A 22,500-nucleotide genomic window follows, 5' to 3' on the forward strand; every position below is an offset into this window, starting at 1 on the left:
TATACACAGGTTATTATAGTTATTTTTACGAATAAAGTAAAAACGAGTAATCCATGTAAAACCCTGTACACGCCGTGTACACGGTCTAAACGCTACACGAGACCTCGCCGACTGTCTGTCGTTTATCGTTTAGGAAAACATTTGATAAGATAAGATAGGTCTGTTTTGACTAATCACAACCCATGATCGGTGGGCCCAATAGGTCACATTTGTCCTGATCCCTGGCTGACCCATGCTATAAGAACGAAGAGGGCACAACACCTAAGATGATCGTTATCCTGCTGCAGCCACTCTAACATAAGTACTAGACCGATCAGGGGGAGCACAGGTTCAGCCCTGAAGGCTAGTGACTAGCCGCTGGACCTTTCCCAGTGCCGGCGTCAGGCACCACCTCTACACCGACACTGCCTGCTCCCGAGCATGCATGGGACGTCAGCGGCCCTATAGGCATCTCCGATCTGAAGGTCTGTGGCATCAATTGATTCCTAATTAAGCGTAAAGAGTGGATTAGGTGTTCCTGTATTAGGCTAATAAGATCATGATAAATAGTTCTAACAGTAAGTGACCAAATGAAAGGGCTACCAAGCCAAAATTTGCACCAAACTAGATAAAGGCTAATTTTAGCCAAAAGTAACTTGACATTCTTAGCCACACGGTAGGAGCAACAAAACACTTACGCGGTAGAGGCATTAGGAATGTTGTTTTGCTTGAGGAGGATTACAACTAAGACTACCTGGAGATTAAGGATTTAGTAAACTTGATCTACTATCTACTAAGGAAAATATCCTTTTTTTTTACCTTGAACACATAACGGGGTTAAGTACATTAGTCGAATCCATATCGATCTTAGATTACGAGCGTGTCAATGTTGATTCCTTGACTTCTGTCGTAGTATGTTGTAGCTCTTCTGGATAACTCCTGTGAAGATTTCTTATGCTCATCTTTCTCAGTATCATCGACAACATCGTCAGTCTTACTCTCTTTGCTTTTACCCCACAGGATGGTGTAAAGACTTCCAACCAGCAAAATTCCACCCAAGATGCTGCCAAGAGAGGAAGAGTGGAAAAGAAAAGTTTATTTCGATACGTTTTTAGAATATTGCAACTTTAATCTGCTGACAGTTAAATATGATTAACTGCCGAGGTGAACAATCTCTCCAAGAAAGAACGAGGAGCAAAATACTGTGAAAACGAAGCAGAGTGGGGTCCAGGCGGCAAAAAACATGGGCCCCCTCATCATCTGTAGGCACCAAGTTTGTAGGGCCTTGTTTAGTTCTAAAAAGTTTTCTCAAAAAGTGCTACAGTAGCCATTACATCGAATCTTGCGATACGTGTATAGAGCATTAAATGTAGACGAAAAAAAAACTAATTGCACAGTTTGATTAGAAATTGTGAGACGAACGTTTTGAGCCTAATTAGTCTATGATTGAATACTAATTACTAAATAAAAACAGAAGTGCTATAGTAATCATTTCCTAAATTTCGCCCAACTAAACAAGGGCTAGGATGTAGGTTGCTCCCGTCACCATAGAACCCTGCAGCATGCAACCAGTCGTCTCATAGTCACGTATGTGTAGTCAAACTCTAAAAACTTTGGCCACCAGCGTACATGTTACCATCGAGATCGGTCACATAATAAAAACTCAAAACTAATATATCGACTGGTTTGACATGAAAAATACTACCAAATTAATCTATTTTTTAAACCCCTAAACCCTAAATAAAGATGATAAAAAAAAGTCATGGTCAAACGCAAGTGCCAAAGACCAATGCAATAATGAATGCACCAATGGAAGAGATCGACTGAAAATTTTATGTTTACACGAGAACGTGCCTTTACACGCTGAGACGAGGGAGAAAAAAAAGGCAGAACTAACTTACTGAGTATAAGATGGCGAGCAAGCTGATGTTGAAGAAGGAGCTTCCATTTCGAGAAGTCCCGCTCCGCGACCACCGCGACGACGAACGTTTGCACCGTGCTGAACAGGCACTCCGTCACAGTCACAACTAACTTCTCTGGATAATCCTTCTAGCATACAAACGATTTTTTATCCACTTCAAAATTTGGCTTTAGTTCCGGTATTTTTCATGCCCGGGACTAGAGAAACCTTTAGTCCCGGTTGGTAGCTCTAACCGGGACTAAAGATCCCTGCCCAACGGTTACTACGGTAGGCTTTTGCTGCAGGGGACCTTTAGTCCCGGTTGAAGCTATCAACCGGGACTAAAGGTTAACTTTTACTTCTGGTTGGTCCCACCGACCAGGAGTAAAAGTCTACTCCCGGCTGGAGGCTCCATCCAGGACTAGAAAGAGACCTTTAATCCTGGTTGCTGTCTCCAACCGGGACTAAAGGTCTCCTCCTATATACCTCTTCTTCCTCCCCGAGCCCGAGCCACTTCGAGCTCAGTGTTCTTGCTTCATCGCCGGCCTCTCTTCTTCCTCATCGCCGGTAATCATAAGATTTCTTCGATTGCTCCATCGATTCTTCGGTTCTAAAGGTTACCAACTTTATACTCTCATGTTTCATCAGTAGCCTATCTCATTTTGTGGGCTAGATATATGTGGTTTTTTTATGGTGGATTTTTTTATTTGTAAGCCATTTAAGCTCAAAATCACTTTAAAGTTTGCATATTTGGATGAAGAAAGGTTAAAGTAGTTATTCAAAACTAGTATTCAGCTTTCATTTCTTGCATACATAACACACTTCATGGTTTAGAGATATAGAGAATTTTAGAGTTTTTTTAATTTTATTTGTTTATAAAATGAGAAATTTATATTATATTAAAAATGAGTATAGAGAGTAGATGGCAACTGCTTCCGGGTCCTCGGCCTCTCATCGGGTTCTAAAGCGACTGAGGCCGGACCTTCCTCTGATTGCATGCGGCAAGTGTGAGAAGAAGATTGTGATGGAGTACCGGGTAAGAAAGGAGTGTCCCAACAAGGGCCGTATCTTCTACAAGTGTCCGGATCACAATGTGAGTTATTTTGTCACATTTGATGATTATGGTTAATTTATACTTATTTTCATGATGATTATGATTAAAGTTCTAATTTTTTGTTTTAATTTCAGTGGGATGGCACTGGATGTTCAGGCTGGTGCTGGGAGGAAGAGTATGTTGAACACGTGCAAAACTCTCTTGCACAGGTGGCTACGGCGGCTGATGAGGCAGTGATCCTGCGGAAGAAGCCCATAGATGCTGAACAAACGCATGATCTGTCTGTTTTAGTTGGAATTGGTCGCGAAATCCTTATGCTGCTGAAGTGCATTTTAGCTTTAGTTTTTTTAGTGGTAGTTGGGATTGTCTACATTGTAGCGAGACTTTCATAAATTAATACCTTGTGTGGTGGCATGCATGTCGTATAATTAACTAATTATGTTCTAGGTTTTAATATGGTATGTATGTCATGTAATGCAGATGAGCCGGCATTGGATGTACAATGCTGATCGCCGCTCCCTAGAGTTCATTGAGGGCGTGCATTCTTTCTTACGTGTGGGCGAGGCAAACAAACGCGATGATTTCATGTGCTGTCCATGTGCCATATGTAAGAATTTGAAGGAATATGCTAGCTCAAGGAGTCTTCATTTACACTTGTTGAAGTCGGGTTTCATGCCGAACTATATTTGTTAGACGAAGCACGAAGAAACCGAGGTTGTAATGGAAGAAGGTGAAGAAGAACAATGGGACGATGATGACATTATTGCTGAATATGGTGCCTTCAATGATATTGCAATGGGGGAAGCTGAAGAAGAGGTAGGGGCAGAAGATGAGCCCGCTGATGATCTTGGTCAGGCCATTCATGACGCACAAAGAGAATGCGAAAGTAAAAAGGAGAAGATCAAGTTCGAGCACATGCTAGAGGATCACAAGAAATTGCTATACCCAACTTATGATGTGGGGCAGAAAAAGTTGGGTACCACACTAGAATTGCTGCAATGGAAGGTAAAGAATGGTGTATCTGACAAGGGATTTGGGGAGTTACTAAAAATCCAAAAGAAGATGCTTCCGAAGGATAACAAATCGCCCGCCACTACGTACGAAGCAAAACAGGTAGTATGCCCTTTGAGATTAGAAATCTAGAAGATACATGCATGTCCTAATGACTGCATCCTCTACCATGGCGAGGAGTACGGGAAGTTAGATGCATGCCCGGTATGTCATGCATCGCGGTATAAGATCAGGCGAGATGACCCTAGTGATGTTGAGGGCGAACGTCCCATGAAGAAAATCCCTTCCAAGATTATGTGGTATGCTCCTATAATACCACGCTTGAAACGTCTGTTTAGAAACAAAGACCATGCAAAGTTGTTGCGATAGCACAAAGAAGACCGTAAGATAGACAATATGTTGAGACACCCTGCTGATGGGTCCCAGTGGAGAGCAATCGATAGAGAATTCCCAGAGTTTGCAAATGATGCAAGAAACTTAAGGTTTGCTTTAAGTACGGATGGTATGAATCCTTTCGGGGGGTAGAGCAGTAGTCATAGCACTTGGCCTATTACTCTATGTATCTACAACCTTTCTTTCTGGTTATGCATGAAGCGTAAGTTTATTATGATGCCAGTGCTCATCCAAGGCCCAAGGCAACCTGGCAACGACATCGATGTGTACCTGAGGCCACTAGTTGAAGAACTTCTACTTTTGTGGAACAGACTAGGTGTACGTGTGTGGGATGAGCACAAACAGGAGTACTTTGACCTACGAGCATTGTTGTTCGTAACAATCAATGATTGGCCTGCTCTAAGTAACCTTTCAGGACAATCAAACAAGGGATATAATGCATGCATGCACTGTTTCGATGAAATTAAAGGTATATTCTTGAAAAAATGTCGAAAGGTCGTGTACCTTGGCCATCGTCGATTTCTTCCTACGAATCACCCCCTAAGAAAGAAAGGCAAGCATTTTAAAGGTAAGGCAGACCACCAGACCAAGCCGGGCAACCAAACTGGTGAGGATGTACTCAATATGGTCAATGATGTGAAAGTAGTATTTGGAAAGGCACATGGCAGCGAACCTATTCCGAACGACGCCGACGGTCACGCACCCATGTGGAAGAAGAAGTCCATATTTTGGGAGCTACCCTATTGGCAAGTCTTAGAGGTCCGTAGCGCGATCGACGTGATGCACCTAACAAAGAATCTTTATGTGAACCTACTAGGCTTCATGGGTGTGTATGGGAAGCCTAAGGACACACTTGAAGCATGACAGGACCTGCGGTGTTTGAAAGAACAAGACAACCTGCATCTAGAGAAGACAGATGATGTACGCCATTACTTAAGTTCTGCTAGCTACACTCTTAACAAAGAAGAGAAGGAAAGTATGTTTGAATGCCTAGCAAGCATCAAGGTACCATCTGGATTCTCCTTGAATATAAAGGGTATAATAAATGTGCCAGAGAAGAAATTCCTAAACTTAAAGTTCCATGACTGCCACGTGCTTATGACGCAATTGCTTCCAGTTGCATTAAGAGGAATTCTACCTCCAAATGTACGTATAGCCACCGTGAAACTATGTGCATTCCTCAATGCAATTTCTCAGAAGACAATCGATCCAATGGATCTAGCTAAACTACAGAATGATGTGGTTCAATGTCTTGTCAGCTTTGAGTTGGTGTTCCCTCCTTCCTTCTTTAATATCATGACACACCTCCTAGTTCACCTGGTCAAGGAGATTAGCATTCTTGGTCCTGTATTCCTGCACAACATGTTCCCCTTTGAGAGGTTCGTGGGAGTCCTAAAGAAATATGTTCACAATCGTGCTCGGCCAGAAGGAAGCATCGCTAAGGGCTATGGAACAGAGGAGGTCATTTAGGTTTTGTGTTGACTTTATTCCTGACCTTGACCCGATTGGTGTTCCTGAATCACGACACGAGGGGAGACTAAGTGGAAAGAGGACACTAGGGAAGAAACCATATATTGGTACACAGGACAATTGTTTTAATAAAGTACACTACACAGTTCTGCAAAACTCCTCCTTGGTGGATCCGTATATCGAGACATATAAAGAGTTGCTCCGATCCGAGTTTCCAGGGAAGTCTGAAGCTTGGATTACGCGTCAGCACATGGAAACTTTCAGCGACTGGTTGCGAAAAGAATGTCAGGGTGATGAGAGTATTGATGAGTAACTGTATTTGTTGGCTAGGCAGCCATCGTGGCATATCCTCACATACAAAGGATACGAGATAAATGAGAATACATTTTACACAGTAGCCCAAGATAAAAGGAACACCAACCAAAACAGTGGTGTCTGCATAGATGCCACCGACCCAAATGGAAATAAGCAAACATATTATGGCCGCATAGAGGAGATATGGGAACTAAACTATGCACCTACTTTTAAGGTACCTTTGTTCAAGTGCCAATAGGTAAAGGCGACTGGAGGCGGGGTAGTAGTCGACAACCAGTATGGAATGACAACCGTGGACCTCAACAATATTGGGTACAAAGACAAACCATTTGTCCTTGCCAAGGATGTGAATCAGGTGTTCTATGTCAAGGGCATGTCTACAAAACCGAAGAGAGGAAAAACAACAACGACCCAATCAATGAGCCAAAGCGCCACATAGTTCTTTCAGGGAAAAGAAATATCGTTGGAATTGAAGACAAGTCAGACATATCAGAGGATTATGAAAAGGATGACCGAATTCCACCCTTCACAGTGAACAAAGACCCAAGCATCCAGCTAAATGATGAGGATACTCCATGGTTATGGCGCGATCATAACCAAGGGATATACGTTAAGAAGAAGTTTACTACTGTGCCCGCTTGATATATATAGTGATATTTAATAGTGTGTATTAGAGGTATTATGTAATAATTTTGAATTCAGAGATGTTTATTAGGTGTTTTCTTTTTTTCTATGTTCAGATTAAATTTGTGTTTGATGGTGGGATTTCCATGTCGCTTTTGGACAATGAGTGATGAAAAAATGAAAAGATTTACGTTAAAAAGATGTGAAAACAAATTTCCAATCAAAAACAAAAGTTTTAATGATTTAAATTAAACACTACATTTTTGCATTAATGAAATAGTAATTATTAGTGACATTATGTTTCAATATTTATAAGAAAAAACAAAAAACTTTAGGTCACACAATTTTCCTGTGTGCAATAAAGCAAAAGTAAATCCATATTATTTTAAAAGAATTTTATGCCTTGTATTTAATTTACTGTGCAATTAACAAGACTTTAACTTTTTATAGAAAGAAATATATAAAAAATAAATGGAGCTTGAAACGGGCGGTAAGTGAAACTGCAGCCCAACTTTAGTCCCGGGTAGATCAACCACCCGGGACTAAAGGTGGGCTGCATTTTTTGCGGCCGCCAAAATACACATTTATTCCCGGCTCGCAATACCAGCCGGGACTAAAGGTCTTTTTGTCCCGGACGTTTACAGGAGCCAGGACTAAAGGTCCCTCCCCTATATAAGGCGGCTGTTTCTTCTTCCTCCTCACTCTTCGTCTTCATCTCCCATCGCCACTGCCGCCGCCGCTCTCGTCACCGTCGCCCGTGGCCACCTCATCGTCCTTGACCTCGTCGCCACCAGACCCGGCACCGATCTTCTCCTTCCCGACCTCCGACGCGCTCTTCGACTATGCGTGGTCCGAGTCCCATGACTCCCTCTGCGCCGCCGCCTCCGGGGACGGCTCCGTGCGCCTCTTCGACGCCGCGCGGCTCCCGCCGCCGCAGAACCCCATGCGCCTCCTCCGCGAGCACGCGCGGGAGGTGCACGGCCTCGACTGGAACCCCAACGTCGGCCGCCCCATGCGCCACCAACGTCGCTAGCCCCAACGTACTATGTATTGATATATATAAATTTGTTATATATATAAATTTGTTATATATATATTAGAGAGTTATAAATTTGTATTGTTATATATATATATATATATATTAGAGAGTTATAAATTTGTATTTTTATATATATAAATTTGTTATACATCTAGGAGAAGCAGAGAAGACTCTAGAAGAAGCAGAGAAGACATTCATACTATGGCGCAAGCGCTACATCATTATTTCTGGGGTCTCTAGTCCACCGCCGCTTCCTTAACTGCCAGACAATAGGTGCGGACAAAAGTTAACGAAACAATTTTTTCACTAATTTTCTATTGACATGCATGATTAATAATAATAATTTCTTATACCTAATTTTTCTTTTTTGTACTCACACAACAGGGCCTCCGCCAACCTAAGTCCAATTATTCAATCTCCAGATCATCATAGTGCTCCGGGCAATGATTATGCAACGCCGCCACCGCCGCCACCTCCAAGGAGGTCTCCAACGCCTCCAAGGAGGTCTCCAACGGCTACCCCGCCTCCCTTGATGACCCAGAAGCAGCCAGCTCCTAAGAGGTCCGCCCCGCAAATAAAGTCGTTGGCCCACCAGACGACAAAGAAGAAAGCATCCTCTAATCCAGTTATTCCCACTACAAGATTTTTGGTCTACTGCAACGCCGAAGAATTGCAACGTAGAAAAATTGGTTGCCAGAGATTGTTGTATTACAACCATTCTAAAAAATGGTAGCGATACATGCCTTTAATACAACGGTTTTCAAGATGTTGCAAAGCTCTGTTGCATTTGGTGGACGATATTGCAATGGTGAAAAATGGTTGCAATAGACTTGATTTTGGTTGCAATTGTGTGGTAGTACTGCAACTACATTTACGTTAGTTGCATTTGGTTTTGACTATTGCTACGGTTTTTTTGTGTTGCATAAAATTTGACAAGCGTTGCAAATGCTAGATACTTAATGCAACGAGAACTCTTGGAGGCGAAGCAAAAGTGGGGGTCAATTGCAACCTTTTTTGGCAGTTGCAATATACTTTGATATTGTTGCAAGTGCTAAATTTTATTGCAACGAAATCTATGGGGTCGAAGCGAAAATTGTGTTCAAGTGCAACGCTTATTTTTGGTTGCAATATACTTTGATAATTGCAACGAATTTAAAACTTAAAAAAAGTATGGAAAGAAAAGAATTGGGGACGCATATATTAAAATTAAAAAGTGCTCCCCACAGGATTCGAACCATGGAGCTCTGGTTCAGATAAAACCTTCTACACCACTGCGCTATGTAGGTGTGTTCGTTGTAACTCAGGTTTTAATTTATTTGATATGATTGAAGACCTTATGAGTTATAAAACGCCCCAACCCTGGCCCCATCTCGGCATCTCCGTCCTTATGCCTGGTGTCTGAAACTTTCTGTTAAGTAGTAGTTGCTGTTAAGTACTTGATGTTAAGTATGCGTGGATGTTAATTAGTACTTGAAGTTGTACCGGGGTGGTTGGTCACTTTGTTAGCGATAGTAAATGCCTGACCGTGCACCATCAGTCACATGGTGACCACACTAATGAACCTTTCCTTGTCCAAACATTTGCCGACCGGTGATTACTCTTGGGCAATCGTGATTTTTATTTCAAAACTTTCCACTTACCTCTTTATTTCAAATACTTAAAACATTTATCTCAAGAGGTATTCATTAGCATAACGAACATTAAGGTTCCATGCAACGGTTCAAACTTAACCATGTCATCAGTTCAAAAGAAAAAAATAATAAAGTGCGACATATGCATATGAAGGACAATTGACCCTTCCCACCAAACAGTGCAACAAAAAAAATTGTCTTCAAGCAAAGAAATCATCTTCTATATTTTCTTCCATGACTGGTGCAATAACCCCATCATCAATGTAGGTGTCTTCGTCGTCAGAATCATCATCACCAATATAGTCATCAACAGGTTCGGGAATTGCTTCGCTACGCACTTGATTAATAATGGCGGCAGAACCAGTTGTGCCTGCCCTATCTTGTCTTGACCAGTTTAAGAATTCCTGACCTTGGCCTGATTCATTCATTTCTTGGATTCCCACATCAAGTGCATCGGCGTCATTTCCTGTGTCTGGCATGGAAAACAAATTTCTTGGTCTCACCAAAACAACAGTAGACCATCTCGGCTTGTTCACGATAGGGACATAAAACACCGGTTCAGCGTTTGAAGCAAGAATGTAAGGTTCATTTGAATATCTAAACATGGAAGTAGCAATGTCGATAATACCAAATTTGTCCCTAGTGTACCCTCTGCTTCTGCTGGTACTGGTAGCCGGCACATCATACCAATCACACTGAAATAATATAACTTCTTTTTCTTGTGGGAATTCCAGTGAGATTATATTTCTAATGACTCCATACCAGGTCATGTTGCCTATACTATCGTCACCCTTCACAAGGACACCAGAATTTTGTGTCACGAGACTTTTCTCTATGGCAGCTATCCGAAATAGCCAATTATTGATGTGCACTCTATTCAACACACGAGCTCGAGGGTCAGGTCCTTGAGAAAGGGCATGCATCAGTTTACTTGCTTCCCCTTTCTCATATAGTTTTGCTATCTGCAATTTAAAAATCAAGTTAGACATCTACCGGTTAATTACTACGTTGGTCTGACCATAAAGTTGAATTTAAAAATATAAAATAATACTACATACCTCGATTTCAAACCATCTTACAAAATGCTCCTTGTGTCGTTTTTTAATGTTAATTGAACTATCCCTTGTTAGTTGTGTCTTATGCTCCCTACATCAGAGTGCACCAAATTATTAGTTGATGCCACAAACAAGCAGATAAAAGATAAATTTAGTGGTAAAAATTGCGACTTACTCTACCCATTTCCTGGCTTCATCACAATTAGTAATTATGTAGTGCCTCATCTTTTGAAGTTCAACTTTCTCCAAATTCTTAAGCTTATTTCCTCTCCTCTTGTAATCAATTTCACTAAATATGCTTAGACCACTTGGAGGCTCATTCACAACTGTATTTTCATGACGATCAGCTCGACTCAGCTTGGTGTCGACGTCGAAGAATCGAGAGCAAAATGTAAGACACTCCTCAGCTATGTATGCCTCGGCTATTGATCCTTCTGGTTGTGCCTTGTTCCTGACATATCCTTTAGCAGTACGTAGATACCTCTCTACTGGATACATCCATCTGTAACACACGGGCCCTCCTAGTTTAGCCTCTTCAACTAGATGGACCGGTAAATGAATCATTATGTCAAAAAATGCAGGCGGGAAAACCATCTCAAGCTGACAAAGAGTCTCTTTAATTGAACTGTCTAGTTTGTCAAGATCTGCTGGCACCAACTCATTTGAACAAAGTGCACTGAAGAACCTACTGAGCTCAATCAATGGCCTGGCAACATCTTCTGGCAAAATCCTTCTAATGACTAAGGGCAATAGTTTTTGTAGAATAATATGGTAGTCATGAGTTTTGAGTCCAGACACCTTACATGTTTTATCGTCAACACATCTCTTTAAATTGGAGCAGAACCCATCAGGCATCTTCACTCCTTGAAGAAATTGGCATAAAATCCTCTTGTCATCCTTGTCTAGAGAGTACAACGCTGCTGGCAAGGTGTACGTGTCATCATCAATCACAGGATGCTGATCTTGCCTGATCCCAAGATGTTCCATGTCAAGGCGGGCATTCTCGCTGTCCTTACATTTCCCTTCAATTTCAAGCAAAGTCCCTAATATGCTCTCGCATATGTTTTTCTCAATATGCATCACGTCCAAATTATGCCTTATGATCAAAGAAGACCAGTAGGGGAGCTCAAAAAAAATACTCTTCTTCCTCCAATTGTGCCATCTTGCGTCTTCATCACGCTTCCTCTTTTTTGATATGTCCTTTCCAAATCCCGTTGGATGAAAAGTTGCATATTGGTCTAATACATCTTGACCAGACAGTGGAACTGGAGCCTCTCTGGTTTCCTCTTCATTGTTGAAGCTCATCTTGTTCATGCGCCATGGATGGTCTAAGGGCAAAAACCGACGATGTCCCATGTAGCAGAACTTCTTCCCATGTTTCAACCACAAATAATCTGTATCCTTGTGACAGTAAGGACATGCAAATTTTCCTTTTGTGCTCCAACCAGAAAGCATCGCATATGCAGGGAAGTCATTGATTGTCCAAAGTAGCATAGCACGGAGTGTAAAGTTTTCCTTTGCCTTTACATCCCTACAATTAACACCAGTATTCCACAGCGCCTTCAACTCATCAATGAGGGGCCTCAAGTAAACATCAATATTCATTCCAGGAGTTTTCTTGCCAGGTATCAACATCGACATGATCCAATAAGATTGTTTCTCATACAACCAAGGAGGCAAATTGTAAGGTATTAGGATAACAGGCCAACAACTGTAAGTAACATTTTGCATACCAAATGGGTTGAAGCCATCAGAAGCAAGACCCAGTCGAACGTTACGAGCTTCTTTAAATCGTGGAAACATATTGTCCACGTGCTTCCATGCCCTGGAGTCAGCAGGATGACGTAGTTTGCCATCATCTATTCTTCCTTCCTCATGCCAACGCATTTCTGATGACGTGCTCTCTGACATGTACAATCTGCGTAGCCGAGGTGTGAGAGGGAAGTATCGAAGGATTTTGACTGGGACACGACGACGTTTCTTATCATGACCATCGTTCACATGGCCATCACCACGGTCATCTGTTTTCCACCTAGATGCTTTACATTTGGGGCATATATCAAACTTCTCATATTCCTTCCAAAATAACACACAATGATTCTCACATGCATCTATCTTGATATAGTCCAAGCCTAGATCGCGAACCACCCTTTGCACTTTCTCCATTGTGTTTGGGACACAATGACCTTTAGGGAGAAACTTTGAGATCAGAAAGAGTACCCCCTCCAATGCTTTGTTACTTATCCCATACATGCACTTAACCTGGAAAAGTTCCACAATAAAAGATATCTTTGTACCATCTTCGCAACCTGGATATAATTCCTTTTTTGCCTCCTGTAGTAACTTGAAGAAGACCTTGGCTTGCTCGTTCGGCTCGTCTTCATCACCGATCTCTCCTCGTATTTCACCTCTGATTAGGGATTTAATCAAATTACTGGCCTCATCATCTTCACTCGGTGCGCCGCCTTCTTCATTGTCTACTCCAGAATCATGTGGTGCACCTTCATCATCGTTCTGTACTTGTACATCTGCTGCTGCTGGGTCGTCATTGTGTACTTGTACATCACTAGGTCCTGCATCTTCATTGTGAAAAACCACATCAGCTGAACCTTCCCCTTCCATTATAAAACTTTCAGCAAACCCTGTTGAAAGGACATGAATCTGAAGCACAGCCCGTGTTCTGTGTGACATGCATAGACATTTACGGCACGGACATGCTGCAGTTCCACCCCTCGAAGTGCCACTATATGTCCTGTCCAAAAACTGCATGAATTTGTTCTGCCACTCGGTTGAAGAACGAGGCAAGCGCATCCAACTCCTATCATCGCCTGACATCTGCGTGATGAAGATGAACGATGATCACCAATTTAGCCAGCGTATTTACATACATAATTGAACTATATATGTGCAGCCCATAGTGATCTCGTACCTTTCGCCGCGAGGACGGCTTGTCTGATTGATCGATCGACGTGGAAATCAGGGCAGAAATCAGCTATACTCTACCTAAATTAATCACATTACAGCACAATTAGCGAGCTATATGGTAATACAAATTAGACATCGGAGGCTGGGAGCTTTTGATTCTCATACCTTCAAAACTGATTCTGTGATCCACGGGTTGCACCTCTATGGAGGTCCGAAGGGCAGTGGAGCGAAGGTCGGAGGAGTCCAGATGCCGAGCAGTGGCGGCGGTCGCCCTCACCCCCGTGTGCAGCGCCCCCTGAGGATCGCGACTCCACCCTCGTTCGCAGCGCCCCCTGAATCACCCTCGTGCGCAGCGCCCCCTGAGGATCCCCTGAAGAAGCGAGTCAGGCAGGGACGGACGGGGTGGGCTGTGGGCAAGCGGCCATGCCCTGCGTCCGAGCCGCACGTATACCTGAAGTATTCTCCTATGTACTGCGGACCGTCCGTGGAGTTCAGAGGACCGTCCGCTACAAGTGGCGGACCGTCCAGATCATTTGGCGGACCATCCGGTGGGTTGGTAGGCAGCGCATCAGAAAATTTTGGCTAAGTCCACCACACGCATCACGATTCATGAGATCGGAGAAGCATGCATGCAGCTCGATCGGCATAAGATGGATATATAAAATTTTGGCTAAGTCCCTAAATTTACCATGAGATGGACATGCTGAAATTTTTACCATGACTTGGACATTGTCAAATTTGATTTTTACCGTGGGACAGACATATGCAAAAATGGCTAAGTCTGAATTTTTGCTATGACTTAGAGACTAGAATTTTACCATGTGTAGTTTTTCCTAGTCATCTAAGAGTTACATGTAGAGTACAGAGTACTTTCTCCTCTAATACTACTAGTTTTTTTACTAGGGCCAACTTTCAGAGTACTTATCCAACTTATCCCACTAGTTTATTTACTTTTAAGAGACCTCATAGGAGTTGGTCAAGCCCAAACCTATGAAAAGATATCAACAACCAACTCACACCCACTCAGACATGTTGGCTTACATATATACCATTCACGTGGTTCACTTATGCAGAAATCCTTCCCACACTTGGCATGAGTGAGAATTAGGGAGAACAAAAGAAACTTATATTACTTTGGAAGTTTGAGTCATCTGGGACTGAGTGGCACCAAGAAAGCAATGTTGGCTTCATCGAAATATGTATCCAGATGCAAAAGCAAAATTTGATTGAGTCCAGCAGTGTTTCATAGAAGTTTGGGTGTCTACTCTTGGCGGACGGTCCATGACAAAAAACTCTCGCGCCCTTTTATTTCGCGACTTCCTCATCTACCACGTCGCCGCCTTTTATTTCGCGACTTCCCGTTTCCTCCCCCCACGCCGCCCCCTTTTATTTCGCGACTTCCTCATCTACCACGTCGCCGCCTCCACACGGTTAGGGTTTTTGGATTCCACCAAAGAGAAGTCGAACATGACGACAACTCCAACGAGTGGAACACCTCCATCCTCGACGTCGATGCGCACACCTGCAGGAGCGGGGATGCCAACAACTCCAGCGGCGGCGGCGGCGGCGGCGGCGGCGGCGACGCCGACAAGTTCATCCAGACCCAACGCCACCATGTCCCTTTTTGGGGCAACACGTTCGTCCGGGATGCCAACAACTCCGGCAGCGGCGCCGGCAAGTTCATACAGACCCAACGCCACCATGTCCCTTTTTGGGGCAACACGTTCATCCAGGTCGACAGCAGCACTTGGTGATCAACAAGAGAGCTCCCTGCCAATCAATGAGACCAATGATAGGTAACACATATTTTTGGATTCAACATCTCGGGTTTAGAGTTTTAGATATATAATCTTGAAAATGTTCTGGGAAAAATGTAGCCTAAGAGCATCGACGCTGCAGGGACATGCAGGAAGCAGTGCGCCATGGGGATAATGTAGATCGAATGCCTGGGATTAATGATATGTAGGGATTAATGAGTTTGGTCTCTGTCCATACACATAGTATACATATTTCTAATTTAGAATGGGACTGTAGGCATTTCCTATCAATTAAGCTAAGAAGAACAAGTGTGCAATATTTAGTGTTTCCTAGTATAAATATTTTTTTGGTTTACTTTAATTTCAGTCATGGGGGTGCACATATAGTTCAAATAAGTGGCACTAAGTTTTAATTACTTTCTCTGTCTGTACACATACTATATGTACACTGGTTTCCTTTTAAGTATATGTTGTATCATCACTAGTGCTTAAGTTTGATACTATTGTAATATTTGGCAGCTCGGATCAAACATGGACTCTCTATTTCACTTGCGAGGGATTGCCGGGGGGGCAAGAGTCTTCTACTATTAGAATCACTAGGGCTGATCTCACCCTGAGTAACTTGCTTGCAATGAAATTACAATTGGGGTATAGGGTAAGGGACTATTTGTACTACAAGAGGAGATGTGGTAATGCAGCAACATTACACGAAATCGAAGAAGAAGTCAATGCAGATGCTATGATAGCATGTAATGAGGAGGAAAGACAGGTCAGACTATTGCTGTCCAAGGAACAAAAAATAGACCAGAATGTGAACATAACACCCTTGAAAGTACTTGGAAGGAGACCCATTAGGGAAGAGAATATAGATGAAGATGAGGAGTCAATTGATGCTTACAAGGAATGGTTGCACGTCATGCATAAGGAAAACCGATTCATGGGTAAGTGTTATGTTGGACTCCTATATATTTCAAAATTGTTGTATTATTTTATATTGGAGAAGCCTTTGTACTAATATTAGCTTGGCTGACCCAGATTTGAAAGATATCGACAGGGATGACACCACCAAAACTTACAAAGAATGGTTAAGGGTGCAAGGACAACTGAATGATATTAGTAATATAACATCTGTCCCTACATGTCTATTGTTAATATTCCTTCACAAACATATCATATCTTACACAAGTGACCAATATTTTCTGCAGTGGCATATGTGGACAGTAATCATCATACAGATGTAGTACTTTCAAGTGAAGATAGCAACCCCACACCGCCAGTAAACAGACCATCTCATGCTCGGCGTTTCATTCCACAGGGAGAGGGAACTAGTAAGTAATGAATATTTTCAATTTATTGTGAGGTTCAGTTAATTTTAAACTATGTCAATAGTTTTTTAAGTGTTTTGCTTTGTATATAATTGTTTTTCATGGACAAGACTCCAAAAAGAGGAAGCCAAGAGGTAACTTGAAAGGATGGACAGCAACAAACAAGAGAACTAGGGAGGCGTCTCAGAAGCTTAGCATCCAGTTCTCTAGGCTTGGAGGACCTGTAGGTTCAAACAAACGAATATTTGTTGATGAAATAACACTGTTCACGAGGAAAAGAGCACCTCTCATCGGAATAAGAACATGGAGAGATATCCATGTGGATGTCAAAATTGCAATAGCAAACGATGTGCTGGTAAGCTTCTGTTATCCATGTGGATGTCAAAATTTCAATACCAAATTATTGTTTAAGAAGTAATTTATTTAGGCTTTACCTTGAGCAGGCTAAGTGGGACCTTGAGGATAACGAGGCGAACAGAATCAAGATATGGACGGTGGCTAATGACCGTTACAAAGGATGGCGATCTACATTTAGTGCTACCTACAAGGCGTACACCACCTATGAAGAGAGAATGAGACATAGGCCAGAAGAATTAGACATTGTTGAGTGGCACTATCTGGTGTCGTATTTTGGCACCGAAGAATTCCAGGTTTGTTCCCAATTTTTAAAAAAACTTGCCAATTCCACTTCTGACGTCAAGGTTTATGTTTTGCGCACTGCTGATTTTATAAAAATCAAATCATTGCTGGTTCTGTGCAGAGGATTAGCAATAAGAATTCTCAGAATCGGCACAATCGACAGATACACCATGTTACAGGATCAAAGGGTTTTTCTCAATTGAGCTATGAGAAGGTAAAAAATTCTGTCACAAGGTTTTCCTTCAGGCATTTTTTTATGGTTTGTGCTTGTGCCCCCGAATGACAATGACATGATATTGTTATAACCTATATAGTCTTTGTATTTGATAGAGATATTTAGCCCACTGCCCACTACAAAAAAATATATTTTGCATCCTTGTATACAGAAAGCTGAAAAGTACTAAAACTAATGTGTGCCAACAAAAAGAAGAATTTGGATTCCTGTTCTTTTTCAATAGCAATAAATATTTCTGTTATCTTCTGTTTTTAAATTCGTGGTGGATATCTTCCTGATCTTTACAGTTTATAAAAGCTTCTACATTTCACTAGATTATGAAATATGGCTAATTTTTTTACATTCTTGCCTAATTAGAGGGACCAACTAACTGGTGAAGAGCCAAATGATATGGAGCTTTTTATGATGACCCACCAACAAAATGGACAATGGACAAGCGAGGAATCTAGGGAAGTCTATGTGAGTATTAAACAGTTTTTACAACCCTTATTAAGTGATGCAACTGTCCTCGCTTAGAATTAAAGTTTTAATTAACTAAATGTCTTTGCTTTGTTAGGACAATGCAACCAGGAAGATTATGGAGCTGGAGTCAAGGCCTGACGCAAATGTCGTCTCAGACTTGGAGCAGAACCAGATTTTCCAATCAACCTACAAGGAAACGAGAAAAATCAAATCAAACAAGATGCATGCTAATGGTTACCTTGCAAGGTACCCAACTAGAAAGGAGCTACTATCGGAGGACTACCAGCGCAAACTGCAACAGGAGGAAGCCCTCATTGAATCGTTTGGACGGCTGCAAGATAGACTAGAAGCTCAAGAAGTTGAAAGGGAAGCTGAGAGGCAAGAACATAGGCGTCAGCTTGAACAGATGAACAAGGAAAGGGAGGCTGATAGAGAAGCACTTAGGCAAGCTATGTTAATGTTGCAAGCAGCCCAACAGCAAGCTTCAGTACAAAAGGTAATATTAACAACATCTATGTTCTCATAGTTTATTGAACTGAAAATCATGATCTTGAACCCAATTCAAAATGCAGGCTAGCACAATTGTGGAGCCAACTGAAAATGTTGCTGCTGCTGCAACAATTGAGGGGACACAAAATGTAACAACTACAATGGGAGAACACATGATGCATAGTCAGCAGGTAGTTTGATGATAATTGAAGAATGTTTAATTGTAACATGCATGTCATATTCTTGTCAAGGGGTGTAATTTTTACCACCAACCATTTATTTTCAGGTTACCCAAGAAACCAGCCAGCTAGAACAACAACCCCCTTCTTCCGCAGCTGAAGAACGTCTCACTAGAGGGCGCATGACTAGAAGTAATTTGGCAGCGAATTCGGGTGCTGTTTATACTACAGCAAAGCAACTGAAGGAAACTGCGGCTAGGAAAAGATCTGCATTGTCCAAAAAGAATACACAGGTACTATGTGAAACCTTTTATCTCTCTTTGCATTAAAAAGGAACATATAGTCCTTTTGGAGAAGTACATAGCTATTCTTTTGTTCTGCTCCTAAATATGGTCCAGGCTTAGTTTCCTCTTGCTGATTAGAAATATATATGGATGTGTTTGTGCTCATAAAATGTCTTGGGAGGCAGCTGCATGTATGTTTATATTTGCTTTACGCTTCAAAGTTCATGGTTGATAGTACTGCAGCTCACAGAACTCTAGTACTGCAGCTCGTGTTTTGCTTCAGTGTTCAATTAGCTTTGCCACCACTAGTCTCAGTTTAACTAATGCATGTCAATGATTTTTTCAGGAGGAATCTTGAGTTTGAGAAGGAGCATGCGAATGGTGGGACGATGGCCAACATACATATCAAGGGAACCTTCGCTGCTACAGTAGACATTAGTCTTTTGATTCGAATGAGTTCAAACAGTTGTCTGTGCTTAACACATTATTATGTGTTAAGCTATCTACTTGTGTTCTCATTTAGTTTGACACTCGGTGTGTTTTGTTAAAGATTTTGTATGAACAAATTATATTTCGTTTTAATGGATGTCGATGCTTCCTTCATTATGTATTTGTCGTTTTGCGATTATTAATTTAAGCTACCAAACAAAGTGTCGCAACATGAATTATTAATATATTAATCTGGCGTTGCAATATATGATGGCACATATAACAATCACATTTAGTCGTGGCAATAGGTACGATAATCGTGGCAATAGAGAAACTATCTCTTGCAACTACAAAAAGATGACGGTGGCAATAGAGGAATCTACCTATAGCAACCAGATAGTTAGTAACGTGGCAATAGATGACCTGTCTGTAGCAACCAACCTAAGTAACGTGGCAATAGCCTATGCCATCTATAGCAACCATTCAGAAACGTGGCAATATATGACCTCTCTGTAGCAACCAACCTGAAGAGATGTTGCAATAACCTAAGCCACCTATAGCAACCATTTAGGCGACGTGGCAATAGAGAACCTCTATTGCAATGCTTTCTCTGCGTAGCAACAACCACGATTGCAACACCTGTGTTGCGTTGCGCTTGCATTGTGTTGCTACACGACCAGCGTGTCGCAATACGTATCGCTAGCAACGCCTAGTTCGTTGCAATTGATACTATTACCACACCCATAGTGGTTGCAATTGCTTTTGTTACAACACTCACCAGGTGTTGCAAAAGCGTCAAAAGTGTTGCAATAGAGGGGCTGTGTGTCGCAACTAAAATGTAACCCATTGCATTATGCTGTTGCTACCCTTACAAGTGCAACGACATTTAACCAAAAAAAATTGGTAGCAAAATTACTATGGCTACCATTTTTGGGTCTTTTGCTACACTTTTTTGGTGTTGCAGTAGACCGAAAATCTTGTAGTGTCCCCAAAAATTGTCTTACGAGAAAGGTGAAAAGGAATTAAATGCTGCAGTACAAAAAGATGTGAACAGTTTCTTCGAAAAAGTAAGAAAGCAACGAGAAGCGAGGGAGAACCCGGAGAAACCGTACTTCTACCTACCTCCAGATCTTCTAAGAAAGAAGGTGGACCAAAAAAAGCGGGAATCTCAAAAGACCCTGCCAAAATCGGACTACGACCGCTCTCTCACCAAGTCATTTGAGGCGGCGCAGAAAAAGACTAGAGCAGAGAAAGGTGTTGCACAACTCGAACAACAATCGCAACAATCAGTCCCCCCTTTTGTCATTCGTAATGAATATGGTTTAAACTTAGACTTACTGGACGTCGATTTTGAGGACCTGATTTGGTTTTACGAGGATACTGGTTTGGACCTTGCCCAAGTGCTCGCTGAAGGACCATCTGCTCTGAAAGTGGATCATTGGAAGAAATTTGAACATGGAAAGAGTCTATACAACCCTAAGGCCTTAGGTGAACTGGGTACACAAATGTACCTGCTAAATAAGTGGTACATGGCGGCGTGTGAACGGGGAGAGACCTATGTTTCTGTCAGAGTTAGAAACCAACATTACTTCCGTGGCGATGACGTTATATATGTCGAGTTTTTAGAATTACACCAACCATGCCACCTAGACTCTCTCGACGAAAGTCTCATTAGCTGCTATTGTCTGTAAGTGTGATTATTTTCTACTATTAAAGTGTATATATATAAAGCTACATGTATATATATATATTATATATCCTCACACTATATTTTTATATATGCAGATATGAGATGACAGAACTCAGAAAGAGAAAGGATAATGATGTTGGTTTTGTTGATCCAAATGTCTTATTCAAACACCCTAATCCCCCGCCTGAATGGAAAGCTGAACTCAAGAAAAATCTCATGAGGTTCTTAGTGAACCAACAAAACAAGGACATACTCTTCCCCTACAACTTCAAGTGAGTGTTAAATAATTAATGTCGATCATATGGAAATTGGTTCAATTATTTTCTTACTAGCTAAGCTATCTCCCATATATATATATGTTGACTCTAGTTAATGTCGATCATATTTGTGTATAAAAATATATGCAGCAATCACTGGATATTGATGGTCATCGATATGGCCAATAGTCGGTTGAGCATCTTAGACTCGTTAAGAAAAGAGCAAATAGAGTAACAAGACATGATAGATATTATCCAAGGGTAATTTGGTCTCTCTAGCAACTATATATACCCCGATCTCTTAACTACAATAATTATTAAAGGCCAAATTAATTTTTTATTTTATTGGGCGCAGTGTTTGGAAAAAAATTATTGAGGAACATCACATGAAACATTGCAAAGCGCCACTAGATGTAATCGCACACAAAGTAAGTACTAGCTACATTTATATATATATATAATTCAATTAACACCATGCATGCTTTCAATTCACCGGATCTTTTTTCTTGTAAAAGTGGGTTCTGAGACAAGAACAGGGGACCAACTACTGCGGATACTATGTTTGCGAGTTTATCATGGCGTACTCAAAAAGAACTCCTGAAGAGATCCTCAAAGTACATTATATAAATATATTTATATATTCACAATTTCTTTTATTGCTCATATATATAAGTAATCACGTGATCAACATATATATATATATATATATATATATATATATATATATATATATATATATATATATATATATATATATATTAATACTTTTCCTTTAACTTTTATTGAAGACTCTATGGTTGAAGAAAAAAGTCATACGACGTGACCAACTGAAAGCAATTCAAGAGACCATAGCAGGATTTCTTAATGACCAGGTCTTAAACTCCGCCCGCGAGTTCTACAATGACATGAACGAAACATGAAAGCCAAACCAGATGGAGTGAATTTGTTATCCCAAGGATATGATAGAATATACAATGCAAGCTTTATTTGTAATATATATATATATATGTATATATATATATATTATATGTACATAAAATAACGTACAATATATGTATATGCATGTAATATATACGTTAGTTTCATACTTTAGTTTGTACAAAATGTTCGAACATTATAAGCATGTAGAATACGTATATTATTAGCAGCGTAGAATGCGTATTCGAAAATCTATTCGAAAACAAAAACGAATCATCAATTGAAAATAGAAACAAAAAAAAGAAAACCTTTAGTACAGGCCCTTTAGTCCCGGGTGAGAAACCGGAACTAAAGGAGGAGCTTTTTAGTCCCGGATTTATGCTCCCGGTTAGGAAACCGGGACTGAAGGGATTTGCCAACCGAGAGTACAGCTTGTTTCT

At 41.2% G+C, this 22,500-nt stretch overlaps 2 protein-coding genes and 1 pseudogene across 2 annotated transcripts; 1 reads left to right on the top strand and 2 right to left on the bottom strand.

The window, feature by feature from the left end:
- Positions 1-851: 851 nt before the first annotated feature.
- The window catches only part of LOC136536408 (WAT1-related protein At5g64700-like), a 59,182-nt pseudogene continuing 37,533 nt past the window's right edge, over positions 852-22,500 (bottom strand).
- LOC136513304 (uncharacterized) lies at positions 9,617-13,162 on the bottom strand. The gene is made up of 4 exons (XM_066507293.1): positions 12,723-13,162; positions 10,647-12,389; positions 10,475-10,562; positions 9,617-10,378 (listed from the first exon to the last, which is right to left on the bottom strand). The coding sequence occupies exons 1-4, from the start codon at positions 13,160-13,162 to the stop codon at positions 9,617-9,619; spliced, it is 3,033 nt and encodes a 1,010-aa protein (XP_066363390.1).
- On the top strand, positions 14,864-19,369 carry LOC136513313 (uncharacterized). The gene is made up of 12 exons (XM_066507303.1): positions 14,864-15,192; positions 15,673-16,094; positions 16,189-16,269; positions 16,359-16,481; positions 16,589-16,833; positions 16,922-17,128; positions 17,239-17,331; positions 17,710-17,811; positions 17,909-18,310; positions 18,387-18,494; positions 18,590-18,775; positions 19,113-19,369. The coding sequence occupies exons 1-12, from the start codon at positions 14,864-14,866 to the stop codon at positions 19,122-19,124; spliced, it is 2,310 nt and encodes a 769-aa protein (XP_066363400.1). The 3' UTR covers positions 19,125-19,369.

The sequence above is a fragment of the Miscanthus floridulus genome, chromosome 2 (genome assembly GCF_019320115.1).
Source record: "Miscanthus floridulus cultivar M001 chromosome 2, ASM1932011v1, whole genome shotgun sequence".
In the NCBI taxonomy this organism is placed as follows: Eukaryota; Viridiplantae; Streptophyta; class Magnoliopsida; order Poales; family Poaceae; genus Miscanthus; species Miscanthus floridulus.